General features: G+C 36.4%; 1 protein-coding gene across 3 annotated transcripts in view; it reads right to left on the bottom strand.

The window, feature by feature from the left end:
* LOC139139382 (ankyrin repeat domain-containing protein 13C-like) overlaps window positions 1–22,494 on the bottom strand; it is a 314,195-nt gene that overhangs the window by 131,475 nt on the left and 160,226 nt on the right. For all 3 annotated transcript variants that reach the window (XM_070708283.1, XM_070708284.1, XM_070708282.1), the window contains exon 7: window positions 1,127–1,217. In XM_070708283.1, the coding sequence (XP_070564384.1) occupies window positions 1,127–1,217 (91 nt within the window). The remainder of the gene's footprint in view (window positions 1–1,126; window positions 1,218–22,494) is intronic.

The following is a 22,494-nucleotide window of genomic DNA, read 5'->3' as shown; positions in this document are numbered from 1 at the left end:
GCTAAAGGCGGCTAATAGCTTGAATACCTGAATAGCCAGCCCCTCTCAGACCTCACCACTCAGGTTAGCTGGTAGCCAGCTAATAGCTGGCTAAAAAAGCATAGCAGCTAAAAACGGCTAATAGCTTGAATAGCTGCATAGCCAGCCCTTCTCAGAAGTCAACACTGGTTAGCTAATAGCCAGCTAATAGCTGATAGCTAGTAGCTGGCTAAAGATGGCTAATAGCAGCTAAAAATGGCTAATAGCTTGAATAGCTGGATAGCCAGCCCTCTCAGAAGACACAACTGGTTAGCAGGTAGCAAGCTACGAGCCCCCTAAGAGCAGATATTAATAGCGGCTAAAAACATCCTGTGGAAATTGAGAATAGCTTGAATAGCAATGAAGAGCTAAAAGCAAGCTATTCATATGGCGTACCTAGCTATTAGCCCCCAGCTAGTAAGGGGGATATTCAGCAATACAGCAAAACTGCACCGTAGTCCAACTTGGACAGGTCCCAGAGTGCATTTTGAGCCAACTGGGAATCCCAGTTGGTGGTCCCAGCTGGGGTTCGAGCTACCCTTTATACCTCACGTAATTGAAAACTGCACCGTAGTCCAACTTGGACAGGTCCCAGAGTGCATTTTGAGCCAACTGGCAATCCCAGTTGGTGGTCCCAGCTGGGGTTCAAGCTACCCTTACATACCTCATACGATTGAAAATAGCTTTCTTTGACATTATATCTCCTTGACTATATTTCTATTCTGAAAAAAATTTTCATAAACCATCTACTTTGACAGCTTCTGAAAAAATTCCTGCACTTATAAACTGACATTTATACATACATAGGTCAAGCAGTGCTGTCAGTGTGTCAGTGAAGAGAATTAGGCTCTCAGGTGCTTCTCCACATCTGGCCCTTCAGCTCTGGGTGTGAATTTTTACAATATATCTGACATGGCATGCAAAATAGGTTCACATTGAGAAATATACTAAGGTAAGACAATAGTGCGTTACAATACAGCTGTATGTCAAAGTTATATGAATGAAGACTTGTCATGTTTAATAATAATAACCGTATAAATGAAAATGTTGTTACAATAATGTCAATTATTAATGCTTCGATTACATGTACACATTTGGTGTACCTTACCTCTAAACTGCCCTCAACGACTGAGCCTTTACTGAAACTGTCAATCACTGCTTTGTTCTTCTGAACATCCTCATCTGATAAATGCTCCCTCCTGTCACATAAAATGTTGAACATTTAGTAGAGAGAACACTGGCACAACAGAGTGAAATTCTTTCAAGTTGGAGAATGTCTATTCACTCCTGCTGCAAGTTCAGTGTCAATAAAACTTGGTTGAATATGTATTTTTAGCATACAGGTGTATAAGCTTGAGTTGGTTGTTATGTAATATGTTCATATGTCCTACATGCCCAACTACACAGTACAATAAATTACCCACAATGCTGTTCGATTTGTACCAACGACGTTAGTTTTCTTATAACTTTTTCAGTTCTGTATAAAAGCAATAATGTGAAGTCTCACGATAATTGATTAATTATATTTATTAAAAGTACGTTGAAATATTGTAATATAAATTTCAAAGAAACCATTAAATAACCATAAAAGTCACATTCTTCAGGTACTACAAATGTCACAGTTTTGGGAAACAAGTTATTACCAACTGAAGGGGTCATTCTCTGAAAATAGTTAGCATGTAAATTTCTTTTGTCTTTTCTATTTGGAAAAAATCAATATCCTTTTGTTTCATAAAACAGGTGCAACTAGTCTCCATACTTTCCATCACTTTATTCTGTATGGCTGAGGACACGATCAGCGGAAAATTTACAAAAATTCTTTCTCTTCTCGCAATCAAGCACAATTTTCTTAATCCTTTAAAATGGGAATTGAGAAGAAAGGTGTTTTTAAAAGTATGTTCTCAGAATTTTTACAAGTGGTCCAGGACTTTGTCTACACAAGGGAGACATGGTAGACTTCACAGGAGAATCTACGTTGGTACAAATCATGATGTATTGTGGGAAATCTCTAGTACTGTGAACTATGGAGAAACAAGTTATTGTCAATCACACAGTAAGTGTTACATTACATGAAAAAACTGGATTAAAAATGAATGGAAGTCCATAAATTTACCAAGAAAAAATTGATAGCCACAGCGCAATACTCCACAAACTGAGCAATATTTAAAGGGGCACTCCCACTTAATAACATTTTTAAAACACATTTTTTTAATGCCAACGGTCGATATTTGACGTGGAGACTGTGCACGGATCGCGAAATATTGATAAAAAAAGTGTCAATGACACTGTCCTCCCATTTCACAGAGCTACTAAGTACCAGTTCACACATGACATTGCAATCTTACAGGTTGACTAAGAACATTCCATTGCAAATCCAAATTAATCTTATACCCCAGCAATATGAAATGCTCCATCTCATAATGACTTTTACCCATCTGACAGAAAACAACCCTAGGATCAAGACTATCATGTTTAAAAGCAATCCAACAAACACTTTGGGAGAAAATGATTTTTTGACAAAAAATGGGAAAAATAGCGTCAATGACACTTTGCTCACATTTGGTTAAATGTGGCAAGGTAGAATGAGTCTATACACGATATTTAACACACTTCTATATACCTTAGCTTGTGATATTCATAGTCAAGTGCATTTGAACAAATTTTGATACACCATCCATTGAAGTATGGAATGGTTGGCAACTTGCAACTGTTGATCACATACACTTACACAATACCATGCAACCTACTACATCATAACTAGTGATAAAATCAGCCATACCAAACTAAACGTGTCCCTTATAATATAGCAAGAAGCCTGAAGCATCAGATATGTACATGTGTTTTAAAGCTATTCTAACCGACTTTCAAAGCATCAAACCAGGGATTTGTGTAGAAGCCATTACTTACACAGACAAGCAATTCCATAAATATACAATATGACAACGGAAAAAAACAAAATCCTTTGAAATCAAAGTTGGAACATTTTTTCACACAAAATTGTCATATTTACATTCACAGTTGTAAGAGTTTGTAACTAATAACCTGACCTTGTTGGATTAAGCAGCAAAGTTTACTGACTATACAGATGACACTTACATTGTCCTGCATCTTAAAAATAAAAGACTGGTTGTATGCAAGATCTGTACACCATAACTTCTTTTAGATTCACTCATAGCGACTTCCATGCAACACTTTTTGTACAATGTGGTATGTTAGCTGCCTTGCCAAGATAACCTGACCAATGTTTATTCACCAAGTTTTCACTTTTGTTGCTCAGTAGCATTTTAGTAACCCTGACTTCATTTGAACAAATACTAATTAACAGTTGAGCATGTACATGTATCTACCACAAATACACAGGTAAAATGTGCAGCAATTCTCAATCTTTTGCAATTAGACCAGGGACTTCAAGAATATCACATTTGGCATTTAAAAAAAAATAAAACATGCAAAACATGGTACTCCAAAACTTCTTTTAAACACAACATATAGATAGCTCCATGCTAATATTTTTGTAAAACAGTGTGTCAGCTGCACTGCAAACTTCTGTCTTCCAATTTGCTCATATTTACTTATACAAATTTCATCAATATTTTGATATCTGGTAATCAAATGATCCTTAGAACTTACCAGATATGAACTGAAAATGCTCACGTGTTTCGTTATATATTGCAGTTATGTGTAAATTTCAACCTTTGCCACATGTTTGCAACTTCATTGAAAGTATTATGATCAACATAATGAACAATAATCACAACCAATTAGGTCATGAAGTATACAAATGTGTAATTAGCTGAAATAAAAATATTAAAGTTCTTTTACTGCTGTCATTGTATCACCACTTTATATAGCAAGTGTAATTACAGTTGGCCAAGTCCTTCAAGCCATATATGCCGAGCTGTGAAAGCTCATTAGATATGCAAATTATGAATTAGCTGACATGAAAATGTGAAATGACTTTTGATATTGTTTTAACCTGGTATAATCATCAATGTACCGTACATACCATGTTTTGCCAACTTTGATCAAGTAAATCCCAGTATATATCCCTAACAAGCAAAGTTCATTTGTAAATTAAGAATTAGCTTAAGTAAAAATGCTTAATGATTGTCAATAATGTTGTATCATGGTATCTGCAATATATGTAGCAAGTTTTGTCAACTTTGGTCACGTCAATTCAGATATATACCTCTAATTAGGAAAGTTCATTAAATATGCAAATTAGTAATTGGCTGAAGAGAAAATGCTTAACGACTTTCAATAATATTGTATTATAGTGTCTTTAATGTACATAGCAAGTTTCATCAATTTTGATCAAGTCAATTCAGATAAATATCCCTAATTATGAAAATCCATTTAATATGTAAATAAGGAAATGGCTGAAGTAAAAATGTCTTTTGACTTTCAATAAGTTTATATCACAGTATCTTTGATGCATATAGCAAATTTCAACAACTACAATCAAGTTAATTCAGATATATATCCCTAATTGGGAAAGTTCATTAAATATGTAAATTCAGAATTGGCTGAAGTATAAATGCTTGATGACTTTAACAATGTTGTACCATAGTAGCTTCAATACATGTAGCAAGTTTCATCAACTTTGGTCCAGTCAATTCAAATATATATCCCTAATTAGCAAAGTTCATTAAATATGCAAATTAGGCATTGGCTGAAGTTAAAACGCTTAATGACCTTCAATAATGTTAAATCATAGTATCTTTAATATACATACCAAGTTTGGTCAATTTTGATCAAGTCAAATCAGACACATATCGCTATTTAGGAAACTTCATTAAATATGCAAATTAGCAACTATCTTTCATGTCACCCCTTAATGGTTCCCACTGCTGATATATCTTGGTGTGATCAACATTTGTAGTAAATCTCATCGAATTGTGTGTAGTCGTTTTTAATGTATATCCGTTTTTTCTAAAATAATTAAGTATGCAAATGAGCAAAAAGTATGCAAGCCAGACCCACCAAAAACTAATCAGTTCTTGCCATTTGCTAATTGAACATATGTATAAGATTTGATTCTGATCTGATAAGCCGTTTTTGAGATATCGGACCAACAGACAGACAGACAGACACACAGACAGACAGACAGACAGACAGACAGACGGACAGACAGACAGACAGACAGACAGACATCGCTGCGACATATGCTCATGTGTGTAAACACGTGAGCAAAAAATCCAAATTTGATACCAGGTATCTGATATGTGACTCTCGAAAACAAGACTTTTGATAAAAAGTCAGTAAAAACTTCAAAAATACATATATACGAATTTTATGCTTCTCAATCAAACTATCGCATACATTGTTCCTCCAATCATATGTACCAAATAATAAAGTAATCATTCTCTTATCAATATAAATTGCAGATTATGAAAAATCATGTTTTTTTCTCATTCTTTTATCAACGCCTACAAGATTCCATTGGATTATAGATAATCATCTAAACGTTCCGAAGCTGGCCACAGTTAATGTGGAAATTATTCAGTTATGAGCTCCACAAACTTGGTCTACAGAAAGACTGGTGAATGGATGGACATACAGACAGACTGACATGCACAGACTGGCTGTGATGACATTGGCTCCATAGTGTGCTTTGGCCCATGGAGAGTGATAAAGATATAACAAACAGCTGGATGTAATGATAAAATAGTTATATATATAGGCACTCGGGGTGAATATTATACACCAATTTGATTTAGTTTCTTGTCCTCTTTCTACTTAGTATGTGATAATATCTAAGACAATCAACACGCAAGGCAGTTATGTGTTGGAAAATACAGGCAAACAGCTACCTTTTCTTGATTTTCATGAACAACAGATAACCTTGACTGAAATGCTTAACAATATGCAACCAATGTTTACATTTTGCTCATACACCATGGCACCAGATACACATAGAGATTTCAACATACAACCATTAACTCAATAACCTTACAGGTAAACATTGTTTTCTTCCAGTGCAACTGGTGCATCCACTTTTGGAATAACTTATAAAACCAATATGTCACAAGGGTGATCAACTTAAGAACTTTAACTGTGGTGAACTTGACTATTCGTATCAAATCCTGACCTGACTTGGAATCTTTAACTGAGATGCAGTGCATTGTAAAATGTGTGCACAGAGACATGGGGGTAGACCATTTGATATCCTTGGGGGGGGGGGGGGGGGGGGTTGGTCTGAAGATTGATGAGGTACATGTAGCACTATTTTCAACCTGATCCACTGTACAGTATTTTTTTCCACTCTCCCACCTTTTCTTTTAGTCAAGCCTTTTCTGGCAGATTCGTTTTTCTTTGACATTTGCTTGGAATCTATTTTCTGAAAATCTTCCAGATCCCCCATCAGGATATCAAATGGTCCACCCTTTGGTATCAACAATGTTTATTTAAAGAGATACAATGACAGGAAGTGTCATCGTCGTAAACCACGCGCCTCTTTACGGCAACAGCTCAGTGCTACCCGTGGTTGATTACGCAGAGATTCGCGGATCTATCGCTGGTTTCCAGCGCTGGCTGAACGGAGCCAATCAGAAACTAGGTCTCATAAACGCGCATAAATTATTGTCATTAGCTATACAAAACGACGCGGCTGATCTTGGTGCTCACCAACGGACCACACTAATTGTCGATGAAGAATGTGCAATGTGTAAACGTGTAATGTTTTTGGACTCAACCGCTCTATCCACACCAAACAGACGTCATTGATAATTATTTTACAAGGAAAAGACGGGTTTCTTTACACGAGGACCAGCGGTGGCAAGTCTGTATGCAACCAGGCAGGCCGTCCCCATCGTGTTTCACGAGCGTTATATCGAAGGGTATCGCATAACCTGAAAAAAAGATTTTGTGAAACAAATTTTTTGACCAAAATAGCAAAAATTGCCCCAAAAATACAAAATTGCAGATTTCATCCTGATTTCAATATTTCATATTAAAATAAACCCTAGGAACCTGTATACCAAACATCAACGATATCAAATGAGCAGTTTTTGAGAAATACATTTTTTGACCAAAGGACAAAAATTTGCCCAAAAAATACAAAATTGCAAATTTCATAAGAATTTGAATACATCACATTTTGATGAACCTTATGAACCTGCAGACCAAATATCAAAGGCATCAGATGAGTAGTTTTTGGAAGAAAAACATTTTTGACCGAAAATGGGGAAAATTGCCCCAAAATTACAAATACTAAAAATTCACTACAATTTTTACAAACTTGACTGAAGCCATCCTGAGGAACATGGATACCAACTTTCAAAGCAATCGGACAAGCTGTTTCAGTATTAAAAAAGGTTTTTCTACTAAAATCTGAAAAAAATTACCAAAAGATACAAACACGCAAATATCATCCTCAGTTGTACACACCCAATTTAGAATAACTAAAGGAACCTACATATCAAGTTTCAACCAAATCTGACCATCGCTTACTGACTTTAAGCAGTTTGAAGCATTTTTCCTTTTTTTACCTCATTTGCATATTTTTGACACTGACATGTTCATTTGAACAAATTCATATCTCCACCCCTAGGTGCACCTGTACACCAAATACTAAGCTGGTAGCTGCTGCGGTTTAGGAGTTTTTGATCTGGACGGACTAACAGACATACATACATACATACACACAGACGCCATGTAAATGAGATGCAAATGAAATGATTCACCTTATAAGCTCTCTTTGGTGTACCAAATGACGGCTAAAAATTGCCCCAAAAATACAAATATAAAAATTTCATCACAATTTGAACAAATCTGACGAAGGCCAACCCTAGGATCATACATACAAGTTTTCAAGGCAATGGGATGAGCGCTTTCAGAAAAGAAGATTTTTTTGATAAACAAAACCCGCCAGGAAAATCGCCCAAGAAATACAACTTTCAAAATTTCACCATAATTTGAAGAAATGTCTACTATAAAGAGCCTGCATACAAAGTTTCAACCAAATCTGGCCAGTGGCAACAGGGTTTTAGTAATTTGCAGGATTTTTCCTTTCTTCCCCTTCATTTGCATATTTTTGACTTTGACATGTTTATTTCAACAAATTCACATCTCAACCCCTGGGTACACCTGTCCACCAAATACTAGAGATGGTGGGTGCTGCAATTTAAGAGTTTTTAATGTGGACGGACATACATCCGCACATACTAACTAACTAACATACATACATACAGACAGACAGACAGACAGACAGACAGACAAACTGATAGACATGCATACATGCATGCATTTATTTTTACAGCTTTTAACCTCCAACAGCCGACCAACTTGTCAATATCAGCTTGTTCAACTTGATAATACTGTTAATATAAACGAGAGTTAATTACATTCTACTTAAAGTAAACAAGACTTGCTTATCAAGATTAATGTCATAAAAAAACAGCATATCTTTCAGGTTATAAAGAATCTTAAGCTGCTTATCTTTATCAGTATTTTCATCCTATTAACCAAGCACATTTTAAAGCGGCACTTTTCAATCCCTGGTTCTCGCATTAGTGGAGTTCTCCTCCCAGTCAAACACATGGCCAGTATGATGTTTGATTTCTATAACATTAATTACACAAACTCTTCTCAACCTTTTGTCACATGTTGCTAATCCTGCAAACAGAGTTTATGCAAGCTTTTGATTGACGGTCAGTTCAAATAGTCAACGGTCATTGATTCCCCACCACAAACGCTTGAATTTCCTAAAAAATCGTCTTCCAGTCGCGTTAACCTTTGAATATCACCACAGAGTTCGATGGGCAGCAACTTCACGCTGACAGCTTAGCAGTCTGTCTGTGTATTTGCGGCCGGGGAAAACTAAAAAGTTGCCTTTTCTGGAGCGAGTGCCCGCGTGTTGCCTGTTTGGTGTCCACTTACACAATGAACGCCGCCATACCTTGGCGTCTTTTAAAGGGAGGCTCCGCCTTTAACTTCCAAATTAACATTGCAAGTAAGTTCTGTGGAATAAGGTGAGCCTGTAGGTATTGAGAGAAAGCACACAGAAGAGACAAATGTTTGCAACTTAAGAAGTTCAAGGTCATCAAAAGCATTATAAGGAATCATGTAGCACTTTCATTGCACTGTTTACACAGATTGCATAATTGCTATAAATACCACATGAGGAATCTTACGGCCCAGCTTTACCATTAAAAAACCCTATCACTTTGACCACTCTTGTAATTGACCACTCTATTTTTTTCCTCAAAAAGTAATTTTATTTTATCCTGACCAAGTCAACCATAAATGGAAATTGGAACTTTCTCTATCTCTATTTATTTGACCAACCTATCATGACAACTATTATGAGCAATTTCTTTTAGATAACATACTGAGCACAATATATGACGGTTCAGAATATGTCAAAGTTGGAATTCAGGAAAGTTGCCTTTACATATTTTAATCCTCCAAAATGGTAAGCAGTTCACTATGAACTGTCAAATAAGTTGAACTTTCTAATAATTCTACACTAAAATTATTTTGGCTTTGTTGATTTCCTAATTATTTCAATTACTTAAAATCATATTAATTATTTTTTTCTGGGTGAAGTGATAGGGTTTATACAGTACAAGAGTTACATACAATGTAAGTCAAATTCAGTTAAAACATCAATTAATGTCTAACATCGCACCATTCCTATAAATAGCACCTCAGCCTGGAACAGCACAATCATAATCTGCTCATTCACACTGGCAGTACTTGACTTTGAATGAATGACCTACTGGTACTACATTTCACCTATGTACCAAATTTGAAAGCATGGCAAAAAGTACCACAAAATTTGCAAATTTAAGCTTGAGTTCACAGAGTCATCTTCAGGTCACTCCTAGGAACTTGCACACCTAATTCGAAAGTAATGGCATACACAGTTTCAAAGAAGATTTTTTAACCAAAAATGGCAAAAATTGCCCCAAAATACAAATATGCAAATTTTGCCCTAATTTTGATGAATTCTATTTTGAGTTATCACAAGGCACCTGCACGCCAAATTTTAAAGCGATCTGACGATTGGTTTAAGAGCAAAAGATTTTTTACTAAAATGGCAAAAAAGAAAGAAAAAATTCATTAAAAATTGAAAGCATCAAATATTGACATTAAATCTACATGTTTAAATGAGTTGGGCCTAAGGTACCTAAAACCCAAATATGACAATGATCAGATGAGTAGTTCCTGAGTTATGGATTTTCCCTTACAAAAAAGTCCTATAGGACCCAAATGGGATTGACCGTGGTCCAATAGGCGTACCACAGGAATGGTGTAGGACCAGGCTTGTCCTATAGGAATAATGATTGTAAGTCCTATTGGACAATCCCATTGTAAATGAAATTCCAATAGGAACTTTGTGGGACCATTCTTGTCCTATGGGAACAATTCCTGAATGTCCTACAGGACAATCCTTTTGTAAATGACATTCAAATAGGATTTATTCAATTCTGTCAGAATCATTAGCTTTTGCCATTGCTCTGACAAAATTATTCTTACCATTCTCTGAGAGCAAAATAATTTGCAATTAATCTTTGGACTGGTACTGAAGGAAACATGGTTTGTAAAAATGTCACATTTTGCTATTTCTAAAATTAAATGAAAAAAAATATACAAGCAAGCAAAATACATAAACAAATAAACACTTAAATCAATAAAATAAATCACTAATAGGCCTAGCAATTAAGTTTACATGCTGGCTCATACATACATATAAGTAACGCACACTTACAATATCATTGAGTTTCCACAGACTTAGGACTATTACAACTACCAGCACTTCAAATTCATAAATGAGAATCAATAATACCACATTATCTTATCTATTGTCTGATCAACACATATTTTGTACACCTTTCTAAAGTCCTATTAGACTGTCCTATTGGAAAACTTAAGCCCAGAATGCATTTGGGCGGCTGCAGTGCATTATGGGCTAGCATCATCAAAACAAGATGGCCGCTGCAGAACAGACAAAAGGCAGTTGTAGCTCTGAAAAATGACTGTGTGGCAGCATAACAGGGTGTTGTACAGCTTTTATATCACTGTAGTACAGCAAAGTTAGGTAGGACAGATTATTATATGTCAGTGTTTCCTTTTGAAGACTGAATAGTTGCGGAAATAGCGGGTTTACAATAGTCCTTTTTCTACTTGCCTGCTCATGATCAGTGTATGCCCATTGTGTGACTTCTAGCTTGTTGACTATGGCATTTCAGTCCACACAAAGAATATAAACAGGAGTGAAGTTTAAGCTAAGGTAGTAATGTAGTTAATGATTGGATACATACCGGTATGGTCCTTAATGCATTGATATTTATGTGAGACAAAGGAGCAATGGAACAATGGGGTTAGCCCCCTGTTACATAACAAACAGGAAGTTGATATCTCAATGATTTCTGCTCATGTATTGCCATCATGAAACCTGAATTGTTTCTATGCTGATAGAGCTCATTTCGCTATTGAATTATTAAAATTATGATACTGAAAATTGAATGTTTTGTGTCATAAATTTTGGATACATTACATAGCAGCATCAAATGAACTTATCACTTAAAACAAGAGCCATATAAAGCTGCTACTCAAAAATTTCATGAAGGCAGAACTTAATTTCTATGTGTAATATGCTTCTGTAGTCTCAGCTATAATAGTTTAATTAGATAATTGTTACATACAGCTTTGTATAATATTTTATACTTCTCTTCAATTTCCTGTCATTCTTCCGATTATAGAAATAAAGTTTCTTTGTTCAAAAGTATATCCATTGCAAGTTCTTCTTTGCTCCCTAATGAACGTTGAAATACCCGCTATATAGCTTGTCTTCTTAGTGTCTTTATGTGTAAAATGCAAATTGTTATTGTTTACATTTTAATTCTAGTCCAGACCAGAATTCATTTCTCAACAATAACAATGTCTACACATGTACACACTGAGTTCAATGGAACGTTCTAATGTTCCAATTGGTTTACCATAGGACTGTCTAATAGGACATATTATTATTAGACTACCATGGGACTGTCTAATAGGACATGTCTAATGATCCTATTGGACTACTATGGGACAGTCTCGTAGGACAGGTGTCGCATTCCTATTGGACTACCATGGGACAGTCTCATAGGACAGGTGTCGCATTCCTATTGGACTACTGTGGGACTGTCTCATAGGACAGGTGTCGCATTCCTATTGGACTACTGTGGGACTGTCTCATAGGACAGGTGTCGCATTCCTATTGGACTACCATGGGACTGTCTCATAGGACAGGTGTCGCATTCCTATTGGACTACTGTGGGACTGTCTCATAGGACAGGTGTCGCATTCCTATTGGACTACTATGGGACTGTCTCATAGGACATTGTCTCAAAATACTATTGGACAATCCTATCAGACTGATTCCTATTGGAGTCCAATAGGACTTTTTTGTAAGGGTTTGACCATTTTCGCCGTTTTTTCTACCTTATTTGCATATCTATGAGACTAAAAAGTTCATTTTAACAACGGCACATCTACACCATATATAGCATCACTACACTAAAATTCAGCTTAATACGTGTAGCGGTTCGTGAGTTTTTGCGTTGGACGGACAGACATCCATACATACATACATACTAACATACATACATACATACATACATACATACATACATACAGACAGACAGACATCTCACATACAGACTTTTTTCAACCATATAACCTCCCAACTGCCATATATGTATGGCAAATGGGAGGTAAAAACGTGTCATTTCCCAAGCGTATTTTTCACATCCCGAAGTTTTACGATCGTTTCTGATTTTGACCAGAACCCCCTGAAGGTTTGTTGTTGTGCTAATTGACGATATTCTAGGGAGTCTACAATAGGTTCGAACGATGCAATTAATTTACTTCCCACTGCAAAGACTTAATATACAGCATTATGCCTTTACCTCAGGTAAGTTTTTTAAAACTTCTCCTTAGTTTTTGTCGTTTTCATTATTCTAAATCAGTTTTATTATATTTTTAACCAATACCACATAAACATCAGTTTTTACATGTCAAATATTAGCCGCCTCCAATAACTACATTTTGTCGTCTGCCACACTGTACGCTGGGCGTGTGGTATGCATTTATGCATACCAAGTGGCGGCCACTATGTATCAACAACTGTGCTAGTCACCTATGCGAATTCTGGTGGAATCAGCAAAAATGTTTTTCGTTTTTACACCAAGTAAGTAAGACTCGGCTTTCTCCCACAGGGTATGACCGATCACCGACGCCAGTGGTACTGTGGCGTATAGCAGCGTAAGCATAGACTCGTAATCCATAGCTTAGTCCACAATGGCCTCAGTGCCAAACATTCGATGTTCAGAAGCTGAATTTAGGTGGGCCACCAGAATTCAAACTTTTACTTTTTTGAAGACATGTTTTATCAATATCTCGCGATCCGCGTGCAGTCACCACCTCAAATATTGACCGTTGGCATTAAAAAAATGTGCTTTACAAATGTTACCAAGTGGGAGTGCCACTTTAATGATAAGTGACCAAGTGGCTGATATAGCTCCACTGTGATATTTAAGATAACTTATAACTGATAGGTGTGGCAGCAAATTTCTGAATAGGCTGCTGAAATTTTTTTATTGTTTCGTCAAAAATACAAATATGTAAATATTTGACACAATTTTAACAAATCTCAGGGAGGTAACCCAAAAGAATCTGGTTATGAAATTTCAATGCAATCGAAACAGCTCTTTTGGAGAAGAAGCTTGGAATGTGAAAAGTTGATGGATGCCAATACAGACAATCACCTATCCGATAAGCTCCACTTTGCAGACAGCAGAGCTATATGCGCATGTATGACATAATATCGTATGGGGCTTGATGGGCCAGAAGTAATAATTAGAAATTTTATTTCTGTCTGAAGATGCAGATTGGGAAGTTGGGAAGTCAGTTAGGTTTCGGCAGCATATCACAGGTCAGCAGTTTAGGGCAGCGTAGTTAATCACGTGACAAAAGTTGATAATGCAGCAACAACTTTAATTTACTTAGAAAGAACTATACAACCAAGCTAGTAAACTATCTTGTTTGGCACAGACAAAAATCAAATATTTCAACTTCCATGAGTTCCAATTTCATATCCAGTTTTATAGTTTGTTTTTCTTGTATTGTGACAAAATCATCTTTACCATATTTACAATCCAAATAAAGAAAAATTAGCTAAGAACTCAGAAAAGATTTGGACTGATGCAAATGATTTGTATGGGCATGCAAATTTTGTGCATGTCATTAGAAAAGAGTCAAAGTTCAGGCACATAGAATTTACACAGAGTTCATGAATATATGCAAGTTTAGCTACTCAGAGCCAACTTAATGAGTTTTCACAATACTATCTACACTAGAAATGTCCACACAAGTAATATCATGGAGATTCTGCGACAACGGTCAAAGCTTACATGGTGAATATTGGTACGGATTCATGATACCTGGGCAGGTATAGGTTTCCTGTATAAATTTATCAAACAATAGTGACAATGTCACTATTTGCTCCCATATAGTTATCAAAACAAGCTAAAAAAATATATGAAACATAGAGCCAATGACACTTTGCGCACAGTTGATTACATTTGTCAAGTCAAAGTGAGTGTACGTACAATATTTAAGAGCTTCTGTGGACCTCAGCTCATGATATTTATAGTCAGATGCATTTGAACAAAATTTTCATACACCCTATGAAACCCCCTCTTAAGGATATCAAATGGTCCACCCCTTGGTATTGACCATGTTTACATTAAGAGATACAATGACCAGATGGCAGGAAGTGTGTGAACTATTTACAATAGTTTACCATATCAAATGCTTACCAAATCACTCCTTAACTTCAATACTAGACGATAAGCTTACTAGATTTTGTCAAATCACGGGTTTATATCCAATATATATCAAAGATTTCACCACATCTTGTCAAACCTGACTTCCAAGAACTGATTCTAATATTGATACTAGACGATACTAGATTTTGTGGAATCAAGGGTAAATATCTGATATATATTATATATATATTATATATAATACCGGTATATCCTCACTGCCTTACAGAAGTTGTCAAACCCATCTCCCAAGGACTGATTAGCAATCTTTCACTAAACGAATGTGGAAGACGGACGAGAACGTCGTGTTTCCAAGCGTGCCATTGGTCCGCTTTCGTCACATTTGCATTTTTCGTCGCAAATTCTGCAACCCGGTTGGACAGTAGCCTAATTAATTAGTAGCCGACGAGGACTCGTCCGTTCCTTTCGTCGTCTCTCGTCTCATTATAATATTCGGGCAATGCTTTGTGTCACGGACAAAACAATTGACAGAAATAGTTGAAAAAAAGGGGCCGTTCATTGATGCGGTCGACAGGAGGGGATAAATTGTCATGTTAGGGTTATATATTTGGAACCTTGGATTGGCGGTGAGATTTTTAGATTATAGGGTTCACATTGTGAGTAGCACGACTTCCACAGGCCAGGAGGTAAACCATTCATTTTTACTAAGATAAAAATACCTATTACACGCACAATATATGGTGATTGTAGCGATGGTTTTAATTCACTTATATATTAGTAACCAGGCAAAAGAGAACCAAATAGACAATTGACAATGTTGCGGGATTTTCCCTAGCGAAGTCTTCGCACTAAGTTAGTGTGGCGCTGGGGGAGAAAGGCATACACATCGGCAACTACAGACATGAACCAACAAGGTTGGCGGTACAGATATTTTGTTGCCTTTCTAGGTCTTGAAATATGCAATCACGTGCTCCACGTTAATGCGACACTGATAAATTCAATATTGAATATTATGCCATCCATTAGATTCTCGCCAACAAGCTGACTCGCTGGAAACTGTCAGAAGAGGATACTTGTTCATGTATCCATGATCAGCTAATAAATACGTATCATTCGGAATATCCAATTCCAATTCAGAGCCGATCACTAGTACAGAAATTTGCGAGAAATTTGCGAGAAATGGACACTTTCTCGCTGTATTGCGAGAAGTAAGCGAGAACTGTGCTTTCTCGCATGCATCTGCGAGAAACTGAATTCTCACAATCAATCAGCGAGAACTATGTTTTCTCGCTCTGTATCTGCGAGAAATTGTGAAATATGTGTGAAATGCTTACACAGAAGAATACAATTTCTCGCAGATGCAAGGCGAGAAAACAAATTTCTCGCTGACTGATTGCGAGAATTCAGTTTCTCGCAGATGCAGAGCGAGAAAACACAGTTCTCGCCAGCTGTTTGCGAGAAAATCAAATTCTCGCTAAGTTATTGCGAGAAAGTTATGTATTCTCGCTTACTTCTCGCAAAAAGCGAGAAAGTGTCCATTTCTCGTAAATTTCTCGCAAATTTCTGTACTAGTGGATGTGAGGTAACGACTGAAATTGTCCCTTGTCATTTAAATGGCCCAAAAATCCAGACTGTAGATATATCATATTCCCCCTGTTGTCACAAATTAATTGGGTGCTCATTGCATGACACGAGAATGTTCGCAATTGGTTCCATTGTTGGACGATATATAACGTGCAATGTACCCTCAATGGTGCATATTGCGTTTGGAAAAAAATTCCCAGTGTCCTCGGAGAGTCTCAATATCCTCCCTTGAAGACCATCTCACCATTCCTCTGAAATAGTGCCACAACAAGGGTACTAAATGGGTAATTTCTCTGGAAACGGTTGATATGCTAACTTGAAACCATGATGCCAGTGTATCTTCATTTAGGTACTTTCTTAACCAGATCAGTACCAGTAAGATTCGATTTCTTGGTGTCATCGCTCGACGCCCAGAACAGTTTAACCTTGGATACAGATCGGTGACAATCTGATTCAAAGACGACTCAGTTTCGCCAGTTTGCATCCAGAACAATGCAATGAAGAAATACATCTTATTTCTTTTTTAAATTTGATTTAAAACAAGTGATAGATATGCAACGTAATTTTCCAAGACTAAAGGCGCCGTGAATGTATCAAGGGACGACTCGAGTTAAACTGGTTGCGCAGCCTACAATACTTGTAACACCCACATGCTTCCATAGTGACAAATCCCTAGAATAACAGGAACACGATGGACACGTGTGCATTTATATCGACACTCACTCACAGTCCTGCCATCCATCTGTCATAGGCGAAGCTATTCTCTGATTGGAAGGCATGAATCAAGCCCTACCGTGGCGGCAACATAGAGCAGCGTCTGAATATTATAATGAGACGAGAGACGACGAAAGGAAAGGACGAGTCCTCGTCGGCTACTAATTAATTAGGCTACTGTCCAACCGGGTTGCAGAATTTGCGACGAGACATGCAAATGCGACGAAAGCGGACCAATGGCATGCTTGGAAACACGACGTTCTCGTCCGTCTTCCACGTTCGTTTAGTGAAAGATCGCTATTCAAACTTCATATGATACTAGATGATACCAGATATCGTCAAATTGCAGATCTACAGATCTAGCCAAACCAATCTAACTTTGATATTGTATAGTCTAGAAGCCATAAATATCGGATATCATATAAAAGTACAATGTCGCGGTGCTGTCCTCCAGATTTCAGCATTACAGGTGCATAACATTTCTGACTTGTTTTTGTCATATCAGGAGCTCGTTCTTATCATAAACAGTAGAGAACCTGTAGAGACGCCCAGTTCTCCTGTATTTAGCTTAGCTTAGCTTGGAAAGAGAATTTGTAGTCTGGCATCCTCGCTATGAAACTAAAAAAGATGTAGGATAGAAATAGGCGCATGCGCATTTGTTTGCTTAAAAGAATCTAGAGAGTTCTATACAGGGCACATGTAGGAGGACTAGTGCAGTTTTGCCTGGAAGAATTTAGCAGTTTTCCCTTACAAAAAAGTCCTACTGGACTCCAATAGGAATCAGTCTGATAGTCCAATAGTAATTTGAGACAATGTCCTATGAGACTGTCCCATAGTAGTCCAATAGGAATGCGACATCTGTCCTATGAGACTGTCCCATGGTAGTCCAATAGGAATGCGACACCTGTCCTATGAGACTGTCCCTTGGTAGTCCAATAGGAATGCGACACCTGTCCTATGAGACAGTCCCATAGTAGTCCAATAGGAATGCGACACCTGTCCTACGAGACTGTCCCATAGTAGTCCAATAAGAACATTAGACATGTCCTATTAGACAGTCCTATGGTAGTCTAATAATAATATGTCCTATTAGACAGTCCAGTATGGTAATCCAATTGGAACATTAGAACGTCCATTTAACTCAGCTTGTACATGTGTAGACATTGTTAATGTTGAGAAATGAATTCTGGTCTGGACTAGAATTAAAATGTAAACAATAACAATTTGCATTTTACACATATAGACGCTAAGAAGACTGACAAGCTATATAGCGGGTGTTTCAACGTTCATTGGGGAGCAAAGAAGAACTTGCAATGGATATACTTTTGAACAAAGAAACTTTATTTCTATAATCAGAAAGAATGGCAGGAAATTGAAGAGAAGTATAAAATATTATACAAAGCTGTCTGTAACAATTATCTCATTAAACTATTATAGCTGAGACTACAGAAGCATATTACACATAGAAATTAAGGTCTGCCTTCATGAAATTTTTGAGTTGCAGTTTTATATGGCTCTTGTTTTAGGTGATTAAGTTCATTTGATGCTGCTATGTAATGTATCCAAAAGTTATTATGACACAAAACATTCTATTTTCAGTATCATAATTTTAATAATTCAATAGCCAAATGAGCTCTATCAGCATAGAAAGAATTCAGGTTTCATGATTTCTATGGAATTTCACGGAGTTTTGCTATCGTGACGCCACATCCGTGCCAGCACTGTATAGTAGTTGTTCCGGATAAATAGTCAGTAGTTTTATCGCAGTTTACGGGACTATTGGTCGTGTGGTGTATATTGGTCGGAGCAGAAGTTGCATGGGCAGTGCTGTGTATGTTGTATGTCCGCGCTGCGTACGCAGTGAAGCCCCTGAACTCCTGTTGGGAAATGGTAAATTACAGAAACTTGTGATCTTCGATGTGAATTTAAGGCACTATTTAGAAGGCTCAACGGGGGTCATAATAGAACCTCTACTGTCTGTGTTCTTATGAGGTAAAAAAAATATCGCAAATGGCACCGGATCACAACTGGCACATTGTAAAACTACTCTATCTCTGGGTGCACCTGTACATTAAATACTAAATGGGTAGGTGCTGCGGCTGTGGAGTTTTTGCAGTACACACACCCAAACAATCATATTATATACATACAGACAAACTCAAAGACAGGCAATCTCAAACCTATAAGAAAAGTTTTCACCATCGCATATACTCTTGGCCATATGGGAATTTAAATGGGTTAGCTCTACATACTGACATAGAGGAGAAGTTGTTGATTGTGCCTGCACTTCAAATGTTAAAGGAATAGCCACCTGGTGTTTGTAGCTGACAGCTGGGGAAAAAGTGACATGGGACACGTATGGATTTTAACTGTAAACAAATTTTATTCAATATATAAACACTGAACAGTATTAAACAATCAAGCAGGCAATATTTTGTAATGGAAGAAATGTAAGAAGTAAATCCACAGAGTAATGTAATGAGGAAATAAAATATACTGTAATGGTAGTAAGTGGAAAGTAAATATCGAAGCTAAATAAAATACTAACAAAAATGCAAATGTACGCTGATTGTAATAGAAAAAAATAGTGACAACATCACTGTTTGCTCCCATATTGTTATCAAAACAAGTCAACAATTGTATGAAACATGGACATACATATACAGACAGACTGACATACACAGACTGACACAGAGTGAGGACATTGACCCCAAGTGTGCCTTGGCCCATGGAGAGTGATAAAGATATAACAAACAGCTGAATGTAATGATAAAATAGTTAAGTATAGGCCTATACAGGCACAGAGAGTGAATACGTTACAGCAATTTGATTAGTTTCTTTTCCTTTTCTACTTCTGTGATAATATTTAAGACAATCAATCTGCAAGGCAGTTTATGTATTGACAAATATGTTATCTTTTACAAGCACACAGTAAACTGTTCTTGATTTTTCATTTACAATATTTGACATAGACTGAAATACATAACATGCAACCAATGTTTACACTTTGCCCATACACCAGATACATGGAGAAATTTCAACATACAATCATCAACTCAGAAACCCTACAGGAAAAAGTAAACATTGTTTTCTTCCAGAACAGCTGGTACAGCCACATCTGGAACAACTTACAAACTTAACCAATTACACAAGGATGATGACACAAGAGATAAAGTTAAACTGTGGTGAACTTGACTATTCCTTTCAAATCCTTACCTAACTTGACATCTTAAACTAAAATACACTGCATGGTTAGTTGTGCACAAAAATACATCGGGGTGGACCATTTGATAAGGGATGGTGTCTGGAAGATCGATGAGGTACATTTATCTTTTTTATCCGATCCATTGTACATTTTTTTTCCCCACTCTCCCACCTTTTCTTTTTGTAAAACCTTCTCTGGCTGAATTTTTTATTGGCATTTTGTTTGGAATTTTTTCAAAATCTGCCAGGATTTTTTACCGCATTTCAACACCAAATACAGTTTACCATATCAAATGCTTACTAAATCACCACATTATATACTCTTAGTTCCAGTAGGTATAAAATTACCAAAAAAAATCTTAAAAATACAAAATGAAAGATATCCCAGTAAAACTGAAAGTTTCGCAAAGTTGCCCCAAAAATTCAAAATTCCAGATTTCAACTTGATTTCAATATATCTTATTAACAAAAACCCTAAGGACCGGTTTACTAAATATCAAAGCAATCAGACTGGTAAATTTTGAGAAACAAATTTTTTGACCAAAAATGAGAAAAAGTGCCCCCAAAATACAAAATTGCAGATTTCATCCTAATTTTAAATATATCTAATTAACATAAACCCTTGGAACCTGTACCCTAGATATCAAAGCTACCAGATCAGAGGTTTTAGGAGAAAAATTTTTTGACCAAAAAAGGCAAAAATTGCCCCAAAAATAAAAAAAAAATTGCCAGTTTCAACATACCTTCAATACATTATATTGAGATTAATCTTAGATACCTGTATACCAAACACATGTATCAAAGCTATCAAATCAGCAGTTTTTGGATTAAAAAATTTTTTATCAAAAATTGGGAAAATTGCCCCAAAATTACAAATATGACAATATCAATACAATTTGTACAAGCATGACTGAGGTCATTCTGAGGAACATGAATATTAAGTTTCATAGCAATCAGACGAGCGATTTTCAGAGAACAAGATTTTTTGACTAAAAACGGAAAAAGTACCCTAAAAATACAAACATGCAAATTTCATCCCAATTTTTGCACACATAATTTAGAATACCTAAAGAAATCTGCATACCAAGTTTCAACCAAATCTGACCAACGCTTACTGAGTTTTAGCCATTTGCAGGATTTTTCCTTTTTTTCCCCTCATTTGCATATTTTTGGCACTGACATGTTCATTTGAACAAATTCACATCTCCACCCCTAGGTGCACCTGTACACCAAATACTAAGACAGTAGGTGCTACGGTTAAGGAGTTTTTGATGTGGACGGACTAACAGACATACATACATACACACAGACGCCATTTTGCCACCTTATACGAATACCTCCCATTTGCATATATACATATGCATATATGGGAGCGTAATGATTACAAGCGATCTTGTGGCCAATATAGCTTCGCTGTGTTTATGTAGAGAATAACTATTTTTGACACATGTTGATGAAGAAGGTGGAAATCATTAGCTCATTTCAGTGGCCAGAAAAAAGTGGCTAAAATAGCTGCTAAACTATACAATTGAAGATTCCATCATAATTTGAATATATCACATTGGATCATTCCTAAGAACACATCCACCTAAGCTATCTGACGAGTAGTTTTTTGAGAATAAAATTTTCTAACCAAAAATGGCAATATTTGCCCCTAAAAAATAAAAATTGCAGATTTCACCATAATTCCAATATATTATATATAACAATAATCCCTTGGAACCTGTATACCAAATATCAAAGCTATCAACTTGCAGTTTTTGAGAAACAAATTTTTTGAACAAAAATGGCAAAAATTGCCCCAAAAATATAAAATTGCAGATTTCATCATAATTTCAAAATATCAAATTTAGTTAATCTGTAGGAACCTGCATATCGAATTTCAAAGCTCTCAGACCAGTACTTTTTGAGAAACACATTTTTTGACCAAAAATGGAAAAATTGACCCAAAAACATAAAATTGCAGATTTTGTCATTATTTCAATAAGAGGCCGTCAATAATAAAAGCTGACGCACGACAAACGTAATTCTTTTGTTTAGGGGGGAGGGGGTTAAAGCTCATTTGTTTGTGTGCGTCAAAATTGCATAAGGATTTTCTATTGTTTTCAAGGTGCGACTTTGCAGTGAGAACGCAATACTACCTTTGCGTTCATCGAGAACAAAATGACCACATAATACAGAGATAGAAAAGACAACAAAA

This window comes from Ptychodera flava, chromosome 8 (genome assembly GCF_041260155.1).
Source record: "Ptychodera flava strain L36383 chromosome 8, AS_Pfla_20210202, whole genome shotgun sequence".
Classification (NCBI taxonomy): Eukaryota; Metazoa; Hemichordata; class Enteropneusta; family Ptychoderidae; genus Ptychodera; species Ptychodera flava.
The sequence above is the reverse complement of the archived record's forward strand: the minus strand, read 5'-3'. Positions and strand labels throughout refer to the sequence as shown.